Raw genomic sequence first — 19,812 nt, 5'->3', positions numbered from 1 at the left:
GACCCGGTATGCCTCTTCCAATTCCAGGGGCGCCGGACCGGCCCCTTCCCCCATCAGGGAGCTCAACATCTCCGCCACATATCCCGGGAGATCCGACCCCTCCAGGCCTTCTTCCAGGCCCAGGATCCTCAAATTTTTCCTCCTCATCCGAGTGTCCAGCTCCTCGAAGCGGCTCTGCCACTTCATGTGGAGTGCCTCGTGCACCTCCACCTTTGCCCCGATGACTGTGGCCTCCTCCTCCCTCGCGGCCATCTCCTGCTGCAGATCTTTAATCGACGCCTCTTGGATCGCCTGGGCTCCCACCAACCTGGTGGCCGTCGCGTTCATGGACTCTAAGAGTTCCACTTTCATCTCCGTGAAAAAACGGAGGAGAGCGGCCTGCTGCTCCTCCGCCCATTTCTTCCACTCCTCCGGTGCACCGCCGGCCGCCATTTTGATTTTCTTCCCCCGCTTTTTTTGGGGAGCTGCTGCCGTTTTTCTTGCCGCTCCACTCCGGGTACCGACCATAAAATCGGTCTAGTTCTCCTCAGGGGACCTTCCCCCACCGGGATTCGTTTTTTCAGCGCCGTTGGGGCCCTCCAATTGGCCCAAAAACACCTTTGTTGCAGGAGCTTCCAAATGTGCGGCTTAGCTAGTCATAGCCGCAACCGGAAGTCGATTTAACTTCATCCCTTACTAACAATGCAACCCCAGCCCCTTTGTCCATCTGCCTATCCTTTCGATAGGACACACATCCTTGTATATTTAGATCCCAGCCCTGATCCCCTTGCCGGCACGTCTCTGTTATGCCCACAACATCGTACCGGCCAATTTCAATGTGTGCAACAACCTTGATCTGCATATTGTACAAATTAAAGTAGAACACCCTCAGTCCTGCATTAAATTCACACTTGTCACCTTTTGTTGCTTTGCCTGAGGGTGATGTTGTTAGCTTATTTTTGTTCTCTATTTCCCCATCAGTTATGACACCTAAGTTAACACTCTGGTTCCCACCCCCGTGACATATTAGTTTAAATCCTCCCGAGTGACACTAGCAAACCTCCCAGCCAGGATATTGATGCCTCTCGAGTTTAGATGCAACTCGTCCTTCTTGTACAGGTCCCACCTGCCACGGAAGAGATCCCAATGGTTCAGAAATCTGAAACCCTACCTCCTACACCATTGGTTTAGCCATGTGTTTAGCTGCTCTATCCTCCTATTTGCCCGTCTAACCTAAAACCTTCTACACGTCTGGGGTCATAGAGTCACAGAGGTTTACAGCATGAAAACAGGCCCTTGGGCCCAACTTGTCCATGCCGCCCCGATTTTTTTACCACTAAGCTAGTCCCATTTGGCCCATAACCCTCTACCCAGCTTTTCCATATTACTGTCTAAATTTGTTTTCCAAGACAAAATTGTAGCCGCCTCTACTACTGCCTCTGGCAGCTCGTTCCAGACACACACCACCCTCGGATACGGATCCGATTTCCCCCCTCGACCCACAGTCTTGGGTTTCCTTTGCCCAACTCAGAATCTTATTCTCCTGGAACTTGTGCATACGCACAATCACCACCTGTGGCGGCTCCCCAGCTCTCAGCCTCTGTCCCAGTGACCGTTGGGCACGATCATCCCTTTGAGGCAAGGGTTTTCAGAGTATGGGTCACGAGCGGGATGTCAGGTGGTTCGCACAGCGATTAGTTGCACTCATCCCTCCCGATTGCGGGAGAAGCGCCCAACAGCTGCCACCAGCAATTACAGCGAGAATGGCAGCCACTACCACCTTTATATGTAAATAAGCGGGGCTGTGTGGAGTCTTCTGGCTAGAAGCGGCAGCAGGGTCCAGAGGACGAATTGACAACAGTGGGTCCCGGGGAAAAAACGTTTAAAAAACAGTGCTTTAAGGAACATTATCCGATCCGTCAGAGTCAACTCTAGCCTCATACCATCGTAGTTTCCTTTATTTTTCAGGACCCGAGTCAACGACGCCAAGGGACTGCATAAGTCGTTCCAAAAGTCGAAGCCATTACCAAGACACCTTCACCTCAAAACCAACTTTGATCTTTCTTAGGTGTACAAAATTAATACAGAAGGGTTGTCTCTCACTGATGACTATTCTAAAACACTTGCATAGTCCACTGTTTAAAAAATGGAAATCGGGGGGGGGGCAATCAGTGTGAGAAAGCCTTCACACAAGCCAGAGGTGATATTCCAGTCAAGTGACTCATCACCGTATGGGGTTGTCGTCGTTTCCAACATAATGCCCACAGGTGAAGGGAAGCCGATAGCCTGCGCACAGGACCTTAAATAAAACCAAAATCAATTATGCGCAGATGGAGAAAGAAGCCCCAGGAATCATTTTGGAGTACAACAGCTTTACCAATTCCTTTATGAGAGGAAATTCACTTTAAATGTGTATCATCGTCCACTGACAATGATTTTTGGACCTCATATCAGGATTCCACCATTCGAGCAGAATGCAGAGGTAGGCATTGCTCCTGTCAGCACACGCATACACGATCAAGTATCATCAGTCAAACCTTCATGGGAATGCAGATGGATCTTCCTGACTACCCATCCCAAATAGTTCGTCGATAAGCAGTTCGTATGGAAAAGTTTTCCACTTTGAGCAAGTAGATAACACTCCTGTAACCGCAGAACAGGAGAAGGAGCATACCGGATGTGATCCAGCACAGTCAGAGGTTATGGACATGGTGCTTTGAGGCAAGACTTCGGAGCAAACTTGTAGTTGTTCCCCTTAGTTCAAGGATCAGTTATGAGGGGACACAAGTTCAAAGTCAGAGGTAGCAGGTTTGGGAGGGATTTGAGGAAAGACTTTTTTTAGCCAGAGGGTGGTGATGGTCTGGAATGCACTGTCTGGGGGTGCGGAAGAGGCGAGTTGCCTCACATCCTTTGAAAAGTGCCTGGATGAGCACTTGGCATGTCACAACATTCAAGGCTATGGGCCAAGTGCTGGCAAATGGGATTAAATAGACAGGTCAGTCGGTTTTCATGTTGGTGAAGACTCATGGGACCGAAGGGCATCTTCTGTGCTGTATTATTTTGCGATTCTGATTATGAGTTAAAGCCATATTCCACTCGAAGACTTGAGTTATTCGTACAGGCAGGTTGTCTCTGGGGAATGAGAGTCATTATTAGAAAAAAATGTAAAAAACCAATTCCACAAAGGCCACACAAAGGATGAGCACTTTGGGCAGCACGGTGGCACAAGTGGCTAGCACTGTGGCTTCACAGCGTCAGGGTTCCAGGTTCGATTCCCCGCTGGGTCACTGTGCGGAGTCTGCACGATCTCACTGTGTCTGCGTGGGTTTCCTCTGGGTGCTCCGTTTCCTCCCACAGTCGAAAGACGTGCAGGTTAGGTATATTGGCCATGATAAATTGCCCTGAGTGACCAAAAAGGTTAGGAGGGGTTACGGGTGGAAGTGAGGGTTTAAGTGGGTCGGTGCAGACACGATGGGCCGAATGGCCTCCTTCTGCACTGTATGTTCTACGATGAGGTAGATAGCCAGGAGCTATTTCTGGTGGCTGGGGCTCGATGATCGAGGAGAAGGTGGGAATGTTTTCACCTTGTGCAAATATGTGGAACTTGCCATTGTTAGCCCTGTTGCACCCATGGGAAAATCCAGCGTCATATAGATTATGCCAGACCATTGGAAGGACGCATGTTTCTCATTCTAGTTGATGCTCACTTGAAATGGCCTGAAGTTGGGTTCACTTTAATTGGATTGGGTGAAATCTTCAGATTCTGTGACCCTGAACAACTAGTGAGCAACAATGGACCGCAGTTCATATCTCAAGAGTTAATAAACTCTGTGTGGAGTTTGCACATTCTCCCCGTGTCTGCGTGGGTCTCACCCCCACAACCCAAAGATGTGCAGGGTAGGTGGATTGGCCACGCTAAATTGCCCCTTAATTGGAAAAAAAAAGAATTGGGCACTTTAAATTTTTTTAAAAAGCGTTCATAATCTACTTGAAGGAGTACGTAATTCAACACATCGGGTCCGCTCCTTATCAGCCTACCACAAATGGTCTAGCAGAATGTTTTGTACATGCTGAATTATTCGTTAAAGGTATCCAGAGAATGTTCATGATTCAATTCCTGCTCAAGTACATGAATCCTGCGCACTCAACAATCCAGGTTTCTCCCGCATTGCTGATGGTTAAAGGTAAATTTTCCAAAACCACCCAACACAAAATAAATTGTCAGGAACAGGATCAGGCCATATGGCAAAATAAGACAAGCGGTTGTGCTTCCCGGTAGCGTCAAGAGGTTCTGACAAGAAATGAAACAGCAAATGAAAAGTGGATTCTTGCCGTTGTCTGAGCACAGACAGGGCTGGTCTACACCGTACAAACCGAGATGATGTAATATGGAGAAGACATGCAGATCAACTTTTGGCATCAAGAACCAACAGAGTCCAAATCCAGCCAAGAGACGACCTGAACCTTCCCGAGAATCTGACACTAATTGAATCAATTGGGAAAAACAGCACCTCAATTACAAATCAAACATGAAGCAACATCAGATCACTGTCAACTCCAGTTAAGATAAACACTGACGATGCTCACACCAAGTCAAAGACACCAGAGGTTGCAGCAAGTACGATAACGCAGACACCTGAGGTTAGTCAACAACCACAACGAACAACGACCTCTGGAATGTCTGACGTATTGACAGTTGTTGATTGATTATTCATGTTACTCATTGATAAATATGCTAGGGACCTTAGATTTAAAGGGGGAGGAAATGTGTATTCCGAGCATTTTAAGTATTTCCTCAAAAGCAGCCTTGTAGCTGAATACGGCACTTTAAGAGAATGATTGCGTCACATCATCAGATGTGATGTCATCGGTCATTTGTGCAGACAAAGGATAGCATAGCAACCACTGGTGTTAACATCTTCCAAATAAAGCCTTGTTGAGGACTGCAGACTCAATATTGAATCCACTACAGATATCGGGATGTGATCTGTTGAGCAGAAGTGGATATTTTATCAGTCGTAGGCAGAGATGTTGATCAGATCTAGATATTGGGAATATCTGTGGCTCTAATTGGAACAGCACAAATACCTAAATATATGGGCCTACTTCCTTTGGCTGTGTTGGTATTGGAGAGGAGGGAGAACCAGATTCTCAGAACTAAGTGTCAAATCTGTTGCATTTTCCCCAGACTGCACAAGACTCAGAATCTACTGTATGAGAGCACCAGAGACTTCCTCCAACTGAAATTTGAGGGTCGAGATGCTGAAAAAGTGTGGATGGCTGAGAAGGATCATCTGTTACAGGAGTTGGACAAGCGGAGTGAGCTGAGAAATGGAGGCTGTGACCCTGAGACACAGCTGCTTCGAGAGTTACCTATGGAACATGAGATACAACGGATACAAAGTGAGGAAATAAAGGTAGATACCCTGTTTCAAAGGGCTTAAGCAAGAACAATCCTAAAACAGATGTTTTCCATTTCAGGTAAGAAACTAAATGGAAAACAAAGAAGCAGAGAGCTAAAAGAAGCAACTTGATTTCTGGAGTTGTAAAACACCAAGCAGGGAGGAAATGTTAAATTTATACAGAACCATGATGAGAGCACGCTCGCAATTCTGCAAGCAGTTCAAGTCTCCATTTTACAAAAATGAAATTGAACCAGTAACAGAAAGTTTGGAAAAAGATGCTGCTAGCTTGGGCTATTTTTCTCAGCAAGAGAGGAGAATCGAAAGGTCATCAATATTATGATGGAGTTTGATAGAGTGGACGTGGAGAAATAGCTCCCGCTTGTGGGTGTCTAGAACAGCAGTACATAATAGCAGGCTCTTGGAAATGAGGTGGGATCAAGTGTCAGTACGGGAATATTTAGGAGACTGTGATCATTGTATTATTAAAGTTTACTGTGATGATAGAAAAGGATTATTAACTGTGGGAGAAGAACCTTCAATGGGGCAAGAAGGGAGCTGGGCCAGATAGGCTGGAATGGAAGGTTGGGGTGAAAACGTGCATATGAAGTTTGGGCTACTTTCAAAATAGAAATGGCCTAGACACAGTTGTGGGAAAGGACGGGCAAACAAATCCAGAAGTTCATGGGTGAAAAGGTAGGTAGAAATTAAGATTAAAGAAGAAAATGTTTGCTTTTGACAGCTGTCCGGTAGAAAATACAATTCAAGAGGAATACAGAGGTTCAAAGGGGAGTTGAAAAAGCTAATTAGGGAAGCAAAGGGGGAGGGCAGCACGATGGCGCAGTGGTTAGCACTGCTGTCTCACAGCGTCGAGGTCCCAGGTTCGCTCCCGGCTCTGGGTTACTGTCTGTGTGGAGTTTGCACATTCTCCCCGCGCCCAAAAACCCAAAGATGTGCAGGGTAGGTGTACACGCTAAATTGCCCATTAATTGGAAAAAATATATTGGGTACTCTTAAATTTAAAAAATTTAAATAAAATAAAAGAGAAGCAAAGAGGTATTATGAGAAAAGATTGGAAGCCAACATAGAGGGGAATCCGAATGTTTTCTATTGGCATATAGAACATGGAACATAGAACAGTACAGCACAGAACAGGCCCTTCGGCCCTCAATGTTGTGCCGAGCAATGATCACCCTACTCAAACCCACGTATCCACCCTATACCCGTAACCCAACAACCCCCCCCATAACCTTACTTTTTAGGACACTACGGGCAATTTAGCATGGCCAATCCACCTAACCCACACATCTTTGGACTGTGGGAGGAAACCGGAGCACCCGGAGGAAACCCACGTGCAGACTCCACACAGACAGTGACCCAGCCGGGAATCGAACCTGGGACCCTGGAGCTGTGAAGCATTTATGCTAACCACCATGCTACCGTGCTGCCCTTTCCGGTAGAAAATACAATTCAAGAGGAATACAGAGGCCCGAGGGGCCAGATAAATAGTAAAGGGATGGGAAAGGGAAGTAGGATTGATTTGGGACCAAGAAGGGAATTTACACATGAATGGAATAGATAGGATAGATGCGGGCAGGTTGTTTCCACTGGCGGGTGAAAGCAGAACTAGGGGGCATAGCCTCAAGGTAAGGGGAAGTAGATTTAGGACTGAGCTTAGGAGGAACTTCTTCACCCAAAGGGATGTGAATCTATGAAATTGCTTGCCCAGTGAAGCAGTTGAGGCTCCTTTATTAAATGTTTTTAAGATAAAGATAGATAGTTTTTTGAAGAATAAAGAGATAAAGGGTTATGTTGTTCGGGCCGGAAAGTTGAGCTGAGTCCACAAAAGATCAGCCATGATCTCATTGAATGGCGGAGCAGGCCCGAGGGGCCAGATGGCCTACTCCAGCTCCTAGTTCTTATGTTCTTCTGTTCTAAGGCAGAAGGCATGGCTGAGGTATGAGGTTTGCAGAAGACATAAAACTTGGAAGTATTGCAAACTGAGAGCGCAGTGCAGAGCAGTTAATAAAATACATGCTATTTTAGGCTTTATTAACAGTGGCATAGAGCACAGGGATGAGCAGGTTCTTCTGAACGTATACAAGACACTAGTTAGACCTCCGCTGGAATATTGTGCACAGTTTTGGGCGCCACACTAGGTAGGATGTGAATATGTTGGAGAGCGAGTGCTGAAGAGGTTACCAAGAATGGTTCTAGGGATGAGAAACCTCAGTTATGGACTGGGTAGGTTTTCTTGAGAGGAAAGGATTGACAGGCTGAACTTGTGAGGAACCTGAGGGAGGAACAGTGCTCCGAAAGCTAGTATTTTGAAACAAACCTTTTGGACTTTAACGTGGTGTTGTGAGACCTCTTACTGTTTGTCAATGACCATGACCCCTTTTAGCCCTTCTGACTCCTTGCTTAAGTTCCTTCCTACTTACTTTATATTTCTAAAGAGCTTTCCAGCGTTCTAGCCCTTACAAATACATCCTTTTTCTTTTTGAATAGGCTCACAATATCCCTCGTTATCGAAGGTTCCCAAAATTGCCATACTTATCCTTCTTCCTCACAGGAACATGCCATCCTGAATTCCTATCAACTGACGTTTGAAAGACTCCCACATGCCAGATGTTGATTTACCCTCAAACATCCACCCCAATCTAGGTTCTTCAGTTCCTGCCTAATATTGTTATAATTAATAAAAGCTGCGGATAATAAATACTGCGGATGCTGGACTCTGAAACAAAAGGGAAAATGCTGGAAAATCTCAGCAAGTCCTGCAGCATCTGTAGGGAGAGAAAAGAGCTAACGTTTCAAGTCCGATGATTCTTTGTCAAAGCTGGTATATTGTTAAAATTAGCCTCCCCCCCCCCCCCCCAAATTTAGCACCGTCACCTGAGGATGACTCTTAGCCTTACATGAACCTTAAAATTTACTGAATTATGGTCACTGTTCCTAAAATGCTCCCCTACTGAATCTTTGACAACCTGGCCGGTCTCATTCCCCAATACCAGGTCCAATATGGCCCCTAACCGAGTTGGACTATTTACATAATTGTATTTACATATTCTTTCAAGAAGCCCTCCTGAATGCTCCACACAAACCCTGCCCTATCCAAGCGCTAAGTGTGTTCCAGCCAATATAGGAGAAGTTAAAATTACCCACCACAACAACCCTGTTGCTTTTATATGTCCAAAACATATGTCTGCATATTTGCTCCTCCGTCTCCCACAGGCGGTTGGGAGGCCTGTAGTAAGCCCCCTAGATTGTGACTGCACCCTTCCTATTCCTGAGCTCTACCCAGATTGCCTCGCTGCATGAACCCTCCGACTTGTCATCCCATAGTCCAGCTGTGCTATTCTCCTTAACCAGTAATGCAACTGTTATCAGTGTTTTATTTTAAAACTCACTGCACATTCCCGATCAGCCAATCAGGTCACAGCTTTCTGTGATGGAGGGGCAGCACTGTGGTGCACTGGTGCCTCATGGCGCCGAGGACCGGGTCCAATCCCAGCCCCGAGTCACAGTCCGTGTGGAGTTTTCAAATCTCACCGTGCCTGTGTGGGTCTCGCCCCCAGAACCCAAAGATGTGCAGGATAGGTGGATTGGCCACGCTAAATTGCCCCTTAATTGGAAAAAATGAATTGGGTACTCTAAATTTATATTTTAAAAAAGTAGCATGTCCTTTCCAAGGGCCGGAGCAGATGCGATGGGCCGTGTGGCCTCCTTCTGCACTGTAAAATCTATGGAAACTCAATAATAATCAAACCAAAACAATGTAAAGTAAACGTGAGAATTCCACAAATTGTATTCAATTGAGTCTATTATGTAGCCAATGCAACAAAGACCTCACTGATTTACTGGCATATACATGACACCATGAGCAAGTCCAAAGTCCTTCACAACTGTCTCCCCGGTCAATTCCTTTTCGTACAGGATTTAGGCACCAGGTTGTCTCTGACAAGAACTTTACTCCATCATGGTCATGGTTATTTTATGTTTCAATAATGTTGTTTAATAATAGCTGCTGGTAGTTGAGTGCCTGTTTGTGCTTTCTCAAAGAAGCTTTTTTTCCATTCCGTTAGTGAAATTATAACGACTGATGAGCATTGTGACAGACTTTCTGGAGCTTCTAAAATTGTGTTTAATGGAAGTTTGAAAGATTGCACATTGTGTTCAGGTACAGCTGAGTGAGTCAGCACGGGTCTCAATGAGAGAAGATGACACCAAAGGAAAATGGGGGAAATCAAATCAGTTGGGAATTATCCCACAAAGTACTGGCTTTGAAGCCACAGTCAGCTGAGACAATGGCTTGTAGACTATAGATTTCATCACAAAAACATTGTTGTTGATTCACCTCCAACCTCTGATGCAAATAAAATGGATGAGGATAAATACTTTCCTCACCGTGAGATGTTTTCTTTTCTATAAATTTAGAGTACCCAATTTTTTTTTCTAATTAAGGGGCAGTTTAGCGTGGCCAATCCACCTACCCCGCACACTGGGAGAATGTGCAAACTCCACACAGACAGTGACCTGGGGCCAGGATCGAACCTGGGTCCTCAGCACTGAGAGCATGGGATTCTTTTGATGTTGTGTCTAACTGATGCCCACGAGACCCCAGTACTTTAGAATATGCTAATTTTAATGAAATTTGGTCTGTAATGGTATGAAGTAGGAAAAAAATTGCAGATAGCTGATATTGAGGTAACTTTAATTATCCCTCCCCATTAGAAACCAAGAGCAGCTGTACAATACTATAGTTAACACCAAAAAGGCACACTTCTGCAGAACCTCCTTAACTCTGCTCACAACAGCTCGGATGGTATAAATTCCCCAGAGCCCCTCTGACCATTCGAAACCCCAATGGTATGGCAGCTCTGGTAAAATCTCTGGCACTGGCAGTAATTTTATTTCACCAACAGCTTCAGTTTTCACTCTTTTAGCTGTGCAGTTCTGACCACTGACTGAAATTTGACGTCTTAGCTTTACGTTTCTGCCCCATTTCTTTTGCCCGAGCAACTGAAGGCCACAGGCTAATTTTTCAGAAGCCAGAAGTCACAGCAAGGAGATAGTTCCAGAAACCTAGTTCCTTTTTCAGTTCGGAATTACCTCAAAAAGTACAGGCTTTGAAGCCACAGTCAGCTGAGACAATGGTTTGCAGACTATAGATTTCATCACGAAACATTGTTGTTGGATCACCTCCAACCTCTGGACAATTTTATTGACTGTCTGACGTGACCCTTGGAAAGAGGAGATCTGTTACTCCAAACTTTAAAAAAAAAAAATTTTTTAGTGTACCCAATCATTTTTCCAATTAAGGGGCAATTTAGAGTGGCCAATCCACCTAGCTTGCACGTTTTTGGGTTGCGGGGGCGAAACCCACGCAAACACATCGAGAATGTACAAACTCCACACGGACAATGACCCAGAGCCGGGATCGAACCTGGGACCTCAGCGCCGTGAGGTCACAACACTGTGCCACCGTGCTGCCCTTGTTACTCCAAACCTTAGATCTGTGCCCCTATAATACTCTTCGTATTGTTAGACCAATGCAGAATATTTACTGACCCTGCAAAGGTCTATAAAATACAAACTTTATTGGAACACATCTTACTGCTATGGCTACAACTTCCACGAGGCTGCACAGGAAAGAGAGCCACATATGGGATTTTGCATCACTTCATAATGGTGTACACTGTATCTGACTAGTATATTAAACAGTTAGAGTTCACCCATTATGTTACATTCTACCTAAACCTGTCGCAGTCTTGTACATCTCTATAAAACCTATCCTCACTCTCCTTTGCTCCAAGGAAAACAACTCTGGCTCCTCCAAACTAACTTTGTACCTAAAATCACTCATCCTGGAATGATTTATTCTTTTGTTTCCTCATCAAAAAATTCAGTCAGAGCAGTCGAGCATGATCTGACTTTGACAAGTCCCTGCTGGCTCTGCTCAGACCACCAAATTCCCGTTTTCCACCCTAATTATCGTTTCTTCAACCTTACCCACCACTGATGCTAAACTGATAGACCTCTAGCCATGAAGACTGTCCTTGCACTCTTTGCTATCTGGAACCTCCCATGTATCTCGGGAAGATTGGCAAGCTCTTTCACTGTCTGCATTCCCTCTCAGCAACCTGGAATATAAGTCATTTGGACCAGGCTGCTTATCCACTATATTCATAGCTTTCTTTTCCAGCACATCCTGCTTCTCAACATCCATCCCATCCATGACGTCAACTACTTTCTGCTTCTACTGATATTTTATTTTCATTCCCCTTCTGGGTAAACACTGATAGAAATAACTTATTGGGTATTCTAGCCTTGTCCTGCTCCTGCAAGCATATATTACTGTCTATGCCGTACTAGCTTCTTACTACACACTTAGTATATATATTTTTAAAAATTTGTTTATTGAACATGGGTGTTGCAAATTAGGCCAGCATTTATTTACATCCCTAGTTGCCCTTCAGAAGATGGTGGGGTGTTGCCTCCTTGAACCGCTGCAGTGTCTGAGGTGTAGTGCATCACTAGTACTGTTAGGGAGAGATTTCCAGGATTTTGACCCAGCAACAGTGAAGGAACGGCGATATGGGCAGCACGGTAGCACAGTGGTTAGCACTGTGGCTTCACTGCGCCAGGGTCCCAGGTTCAATTCCCAGCTGGGTCACAGTCGGTGCGGAGTCTGCATATTCTCCCCGTGTCAGTGTGGGTTTTCTCTGGGTGCTCTGGTTTCCTCCCACAAGTCCCAAAAGACATGCTGTTAGGTAATTTGGACATTCTGAATTCTCCCTCTGTGCACCTGAACAGGTGCCGGAATGTGGCAACTAGGGGCTTTTCACAGTAATTTCATTGCAATGCAAGCCTACTTGTGACAACAAAGATTATAAAAATATATATATATTTCCAAGTTGGTGAATGACGTGGAGGGGAACCTCCAGGTTGTGTGGTTCCCAGGTATCTGCTGCTCTTGTCCTTCTAGATGGTAGTGGTTGTAGGTTTGGAAGGTGTTGTCAAAGGAACTTTGGTGAGTTACTGCAGGGCATCTTATAGATGGTACACACGGCTGCCACTGTTTGTCGATGATGGAGGGTTTGAATGTTTGTGGAAGGGGGAACAATCGAGCGGGGCTGCTTTGTTCTGGATGGTGTTGAGCTCCTTGAGTGTTGTTAGAGCTGCACTCAACCAGACAAGTGGAGTGTGGTCGGGCTTTAGGGTGTCAGGAGGTGAGTTACACGCAGTCGGATTCCTATCCTTTGACCTGCTCCTATAGCCACAGTATTAATATGGCTAGCCCAAGGGGCAACACGGTGGCCTAGTGGTTAGCACAGCTGCCTCACGGCGCTGAGGTCCCAGGTTCGATCCCGGCTCTGGGTCACTGTCCGTGTGGAGTTTGCACATTCTCCCCGTGTCTGCGTGGGTTTCGCCCCCACAACCCAAAAATGTGCAGAGTAGGTGGATTGGCCACACTAAATTGCCCCCTTAATTGGTAAAAATAATTGGATAATCTAAATTTATGAATTCAGTTTCTGATCAATGGTAACCCCAAGATGTTGATTGTGGGGGATTCAGCAATGGCTGACTGTCGAGGGGCGATGGTTAAACCCTCTCTTGCCAGAGATGGTTATTGCCTGGCATTTGTGTGGTACGAATGTTACTTACCACTTGTCAGCCCAATCCTGGATATTGTCCAGGTCTTGCTGAATTTGGACACTGACTGCTTCATTATTTGAGGAGTCGCAAATGGTGCTGAACATTGTGCATTCATCTGTGAACATCCCCACTTCTGACCTTATGATGGAAGGAAGGTCTATATGCCAATGGAAGTGTTTTGGGTTCCCTTTTGTGTTAACTGCCATTCTACTCTCATACTATCTTTGCTAGTGTTATTGTTTTCTTTAGTTTCCCTCAACTTAGTGTATTTGGCTTGATTACAATCTGAAGAATGCATCAACGTGCATAGTGCAACGTTTTCTTTTGTTTCATCAAATTACCTCTCTCCTTTGTCCTCCAAGGATTTCTAGCTTAATTTACCCTTCTCTTTTACCCTTCTTAGAATATACCGAGCCTGTACCTGGAACGTCTCCCAAAAGATCACCTTTGTCTGTCCCAGACCAGACCCCACAGAACCCCAATATTACTTGAATTTTGTAAGACTGTGAGGGAAGGATACCTCGCTCCAGGAGTGATTTCATGAAGAAATAGAAATCTGATATATTAAAAAAAACTTTATTACTAACACTGTAACTGCTAGCTATCTTTGTTACTTAAACAACAAGGAAAAAAACATTCAGTTCTCAATCCACTGTTTAATCATTCGCACTCAGGAATACCTGTTTCATAATGAAGTTCTTTGATGAAGAAAGATTTTGGCACTGCTTTAAAGACAAGATCTGACTCCTGTCAGAACCATGCAGAAACTCTGGCTGCATGTCTTCAGTTGATACATCTCGTCTTGTTTCAGCTCCCTGTTCTGAGATGTGTCTGCACTGCTTTGAAGACTGAATCTCTTATAACTGAACTGCAGTGAAAACAAACTGCTTCACTTCTGGACACAGCTTCATTCAGCTCACAACTGAACTACTTTCTGCAAAATGCCTGATGCCTTCATTCAACCTAACAGCAACATCATCTTATCAAAGCTACAACCTAATTAACCCCAGGGAATCCCCTTAATCCAAGCAAAATTCCATTCGCCCAAGCCTTTTAAGATGCTTTAATTGCACTTCTAGCTCCAAAAGGCTTTGTCTTTCAAACTAGGATTTCATTGAAAACATGACTGCAGCAGTCACACAAACAAACCCAGGCTTTTAACCCTGGGTTACTGCACCAAATACCTATAATACCTGCGATTCCTACATTGATCGCCCATCGTGGGAGGCACAGTGGTTAGCACTGCTGCCTCTCAGAGCCAGGGACCCAGGTTCAATTCCAGTCATGGATGCCTGTGGAGTTTGCACTTTCTCCCCATGTCTGTGTGGGTTTCCTACGGGTTCTCCAGTTTCCTCCACAGTCCAAAGATGTGCAGGTTTGGTGGATTGGCCACACTAAATTGCCCCTAAGTGTCCAAAGTTTAGGTTGGGGTTACGGGGATAGGGAAGTGGATTGGGCCTACAGAGGATGCTCTTTCAGAGGGTCGGTGCAGACTCGATGGACCACATGGCCTGCACTGTAGCAATTCTTTGATTCTATATTTGAGGTACCAGAGTCTATGTTTAATGCATCCTTTATCTGTAATTGCCTTTCTCAGGCACTGGAGGAACAAGTAAACCAAGCACATCGACTGGCAGACATGTATAGGGAGCAATGTGTGACACTGGAAAACGACCTGGCGCAGATTCGGGAAGAAGGGGACATAGGACGCCAGCTGTTTAAGGTAAGACTGCAAATGGTTTGAGATGCTTTTGTTGCTCAGGAAACGGTAAAATATTGTGCCAATAGACTTCCGAAAGGTGTTTGGCAAAGTACCACTTGATGGATTTTTAAGTATAATTGAACCTCGTTGGATTAAAGGGACCGTGGCAGAGTGGACATCACACTGGCACTGTGTATTGGCTGACAGATGTTTTTCAGATTGGTGCAGTGCAGTACGCAGTGGAGAACCTCAAGGCTTGATATTGGACCACTGCTTTTATGTATGTAATGACCTGGAGTTGAATGTCCAGGACATAATTTCAATGTTTTCAGATGACGTGAAATTCGAAAATTAAATGAGAGTGAGGAAAGTAGTAAAATGCTTCAAGAGGATTTAGACAGGCTGGTAAATTGCGTAGACATGCCACAGATGGAATTTGATCCCAAAAAAATATACTTTTAAAACACATCTTTATTAACAAAGTTTCCAGTACAAAGGGTACAAATCTCTGGCCCCGTTGCGATTTTGTTCAAGTGAAATGGAATAATAGGGTCCCAGCACAGCTGTGGTACGCCACTGGACACTGACTTCTAGTCACTAAAGCAGCCGTTTGTCATCACCCTCTGTTTCCGACAACTCAGCCAGCTTTGATCCGCCTCATCAAGTTCCCCTATATCCCTTCTTTATAAGTCTCCCATGTGGGTCCTTGTCAAATGCTTTGGTGAAATCAATGTAAACTACATCAACTGCGTTACCCTCATCGACACACTTAGTCATGTGCTCAAAAAATTCAATCATATTTGTTAGGCATGACCTTACTCTACAATACTGACTATTGGTCCTCACTGTTCACGGGGATAGTGCCAGAGGACTGGAGAGTGGTGAATGTTGTTCCTCTGTTCAAGAAAGGGAATAGGAATGCCCCTGGTAATTATAGGCCGGTTAGTCTTACTTCGGTGGTCGGTAAGTTAATGGAAAGGGTCCTGAAGGATAGGATTAATGACCATTTGGAAAGATGCAGCTTAATCCAGGATAGTCAACATGGATTCGTGAAGGGTACGTCTTGCCTCACAAATTTGATGGAATTCTTTGAGGAGGTAACTAAGTGTGTAGATGAAGGTAGAGCAGCTGATGTCGTATACGTGGATTTCAGTAAGGCATTTGATAAGGTTCCCCATGGTCGGTTCGTGAAGAAAGTAAGGAGGTGTGGGATCGAGGGAAATTTGGCCAATTGGATAAGTAACTGGCTATCCTGACTCCAGTGATTCATGAAGATCATCACCAATGCCGCCACAATCCCCTCAGCTATCTCCTTTAGAATCCTGGGGTGTAGTCCATCCAGTCCAGGTGATTTATCCACCTTCCGACCTTTCAGTTTCCCCAGAACCTTCTCCGTGATGGCCACTGCACTCACCTCTGCCCCCTGATTCTCCCTGAGCTCTGGTGTCTTCCGCCGTGAAGATTAATTCAAACTACTATTCAGTTCTTCTGCCATTTCTTTGTAATTGTAATTTCCGCCCTGGGAAAAAGCATCTGTTCACCTTATCTATACTCCTCATAATTTTATAAACTTCTATCAGGTGGCCCCTCAGCCTCAGTCTCTCGAGGGAAAATAATCCAGTTTATTCAATCTCTCCTCAAAGCTAATTCCCTCCAAACCAGACAACCTTTTCTGCTAAGCATTTTCTGTCCTCTCTCTAAAGCCTCCATGTCCTTCTGGTAGTGTGGTGACTAAAATTGGACACAGTATTTGAATCCTAACCAACGTTCTACATAATTGTCACATAATGTTTGAGCTTTTATGCTAGAAACCCCGTCCTATGAAGACAAGCATGCCATTTCCACCTGTGCTGCAGCTTTTAAGGATCTGTGGACCTGCACTCCCAGATCTCTCTGTGTCTCTATGCTCCTGATGATTCTGCCATTTATTTTATAGCTCCCATCTGAATTGGATCGACCAAAATGCATCACCTCGCATTTGTCCGGGTTAAATTCCATCTGCCATTTCAACGCCCAATTTTGTACTATCCTGCTGTATTCTTTAACAATCTTCATCACTATCCACAACTCCTGCAATCTTAGTATCATCCGCAAACTTGCTAATTTGACCAGCTACATTTTCTTCCAAGTCATTTATATATATTACAAACAGCAGAGGTCACAGTACTGATCCCTGCGGAACACCACTACTTACAGACCGCCATTTGTTCTCCTAATTGCTTTTGCTTTCTTAAGTTCCATCCTGCACTTTCTGTACTCCACTAATGCCTCTGTTGATTTTCGCCCCTTATACGTATTAAAAGCCTCTCTTTTCCTTCTCATTGTATCCTGAATATCTCTGGTCAACCATAGTTCTCTGGGTTTGTCACACCTTCCTATTACCCCAGAGGGAACATATTGGGCCTGTACCCTCCCCAATTCCTCTTTGAGCACCCCCCACTGCTCTCCTGTAGATCGACCCACCAGTAACGTGTTCCAATCAACTTTGACCAGATCCTGCCTAATTTTACTAAAGTCTGCTCTCCCCTAATCCAAGACCTTTTTCTGCAATTTGTCTATAACCTTCTCCAGATAAATTTAATTGCACCATGTTGTGGTCACTATCACTAAAATGTTCCCCACCTTCACATCAACCACCTGTCCGGCTTCATTCTCCAGAATTAGGTCCAGCACTGCACCATTACTTGTTGGACCCTCCGCATGTATATATTTTATGAACTCTGCTCCATCTAAGCTCTTAACACAATGGCTATCCAGTTAAAGTTGGGAAAGTGGAGGGCAGCATGTGGCACAGTGGTTCGCATTGCTGTTCGAATCCAGGCCCTGGGTCACTGTCCGTGTGGAGTTTGCACGTTCTTCTCGTGTCTGCGTGGGTTTCACCCCCGTAACCCAAAGATGTGCAGGGTAGGTGAATTGCCCCTTAATTGGAAAAAAAATTATTGGGTACTCTAAATTTTTTTTAATTTAAAGTTGGGGAAGTTGAAATCGCCCACTATTATTACCCTATTATTATTTTTACACACTTCTGCAAATTGCGCACATATTTGCTCCTCAATTTCCCACTGACTATCTGGGGGTTTATAATAAACACCCAGCACTGTGGCTGTTCCTCTTTTATTCCTAAACTCTACCCACAAAGCTTAATTTAACTTCAACCCCAAGATATCGTCTCTCCTTACTGCAGTAATTGACTCTTTAACTAATAGTACAATGCCTCCCCCTCTATTGCCCCCTCCCTCGGCCGCGTCTCTGATGGCTACTGTATCTTGGCAACCCTCGTCCTTAACTTAGCCATTTTACCTGTAATAATCCGGGCATTAAAGTAGAGGCTATTCAGCCTTGTTTTACTCTCCTGAAATTTACTACCCCACTCTTTTCCCTCTGATATGATTGTTTACCTATGATCCACTGTATCCCTATTCTACTAGCAGTCTGCATCCCCCTGCTGAATTAGTTTAAACTCCTCACAACAGCACGAGCAAACCCACCCGCCCTGGTTCAGATGCTTGTTCAGGTCCCACCTTCCCCAGAAATGGTTCTAGTAGTAAAGTCCAACAGGTTTGTTTCAAATCATTAGCTTTCGGAGCACTGCTCCTTCCTCAGGTGAAGGAGTCTTTTTCACAACCATAAAAGTGCTCTTGAGTATGGAGTCCCCCAAGACCATTGTTCTTCTGCTGTTGTTTTCCTCCGATTGGTCATCTCCCCCCAACAGTATCCAAAAGAGTATACTTGTTAGAGAGGGGTCAGCCCTCACTTGGGTGTGCTTGACTGGAGAAGGTGTATAACAAGGAATAGGTGTATTCCTCTGGTAAACACATTTTTCTTCCCACAACCAGTCAATTATGCTATGCAGAGAGGCTAAATGGACTCGGACTTTTTCATTAGAACGACAGGGGACGAGGGGCAAGCTGATAGAGGTCTACAAGATTATGAGGGGCATGGATAGAATAGATGGGCAGGCACACTTTGCCAGGGTGGAGGGGTCAGTCACCAGGGGACATTGGCATAGGGCAAAGTTTAGAGGAGATATGCGAGGCAGGTTTTTTATACAGAGGGTGGTGAGTGCTTGGAACGCGTTGCCAGGGTTGTAGAAGCAGATACATTAACGGCGTTCAAAAGACATCTTAAGGGGGGGGTTGTTGGGTTACGGGTATAGGGTGGATATGTGGGTTTGAGTAGGGTGATCATTACTCGGCACAACATCGAGGGCCGAAGGGCCTGTTCTGTGCTGTACTGTTCTATGTTCTATCTTGAACACATGGATAGGTTGGGTATAGAGGGATATGGCACGAGGAAATACTGAGGGTTTTGGCCAAGGTTAGTATCATGGTGGGTACAGGCTTGGAGGGCCGAAGGGCCTGTTCCTGTGCTGTATTGTTCTTTGTCTGTTGATTGAAGTGTTATGACATAGAATAGCATGGGGAATATGCTTGGCTGGGGTCGCTGTGTAACCCTGATGGCCTTAACAGGAAAGAGGTGTATTCAACTGGGAAACACATTCATTCCCCATAGCCAGCCAACTGTGTATTTACTTATTTATTTATTTTTTTAAATTTACAGTTTTTCCCAATTAGGGGCAATTTAGCATTGCCAATCCACTAACCTGCACATCTTTGGGTTGTGGGGGGGAGACCCATGCAAACACGAGAAGAATGTGCAAACTCCACATGGACAGTGACCCAGGGCCAGGATTCGAACCTGGTCCTCAGTGCTGTAGGCAGCAGTGCTAACCACTGTGCCACATGCCCCCCCCATCCCCCGACAGTCGACTGTTTATTGAAAGATTATGGCAGTATAACATAAGAACATAAGAACTAGGAGTAGGCCATCTGGCCCCTCGAGCCTGCTCCACCATTCAGTGAGATAATGGCTGATCTTTTGTGGACTCAGCTCCACTGTCCGGCCCGAACACCATAACCCTTAATCCCTTTATTCTTCAAAGAACTATCTATCTTTATCTTAAAAACATTAAATGAAGGAGCCTCAACTGCTTCACTGTGCAAGGAATTCCATAGATTCACAACCCTTTGGGTGAAGAAGTTTCTCCTAAACTCAGTCCTAAATCTACTT

The 19,812-nt window shown here is 45.0% G+C and overlaps 1 protein-coding gene across 1 annotated transcript in view; it reads left to right on the top strand.

Moving 5' to 3' along the window:
* ccdc77 (coiled-coil domain containing 77) overlaps nt 1–19,812 on the top strand; it is a 134,494-nt gene that overhangs the window by 102,301 nt on the left and 12,381 nt on the right. The window contains exons 8-9 of the mRNA XM_038780848.1: nt 5,168–5,396; nt 14,638–14,763. Coding sequence (XP_038636776.1) covers nt 5,168–5,396; nt 14,638–14,763 — 355 coding nt within the window. The remainder of the gene's footprint in view (nt 1–5,167; nt 5,397–14,637; nt 14,764–19,812) is intronic.

Source organism: Scyliorhinus canicula, chromosome 20, assembly GCF_902713615.1.
Source record: "Scyliorhinus canicula chromosome 20, sScyCan1.1, whole genome shotgun sequence".
Taxonomy (NCBI): domain Eukaryota; kingdom Metazoa; phylum Chordata; class Chondrichthyes; order Carcharhiniformes; family Scyliorhinidae; genus Scyliorhinus; species Scyliorhinus canicula.
The sequence above is the reverse complement of the archived record's forward strand: the minus strand, read 5'-3'. Positions and strand labels throughout refer to the sequence as shown.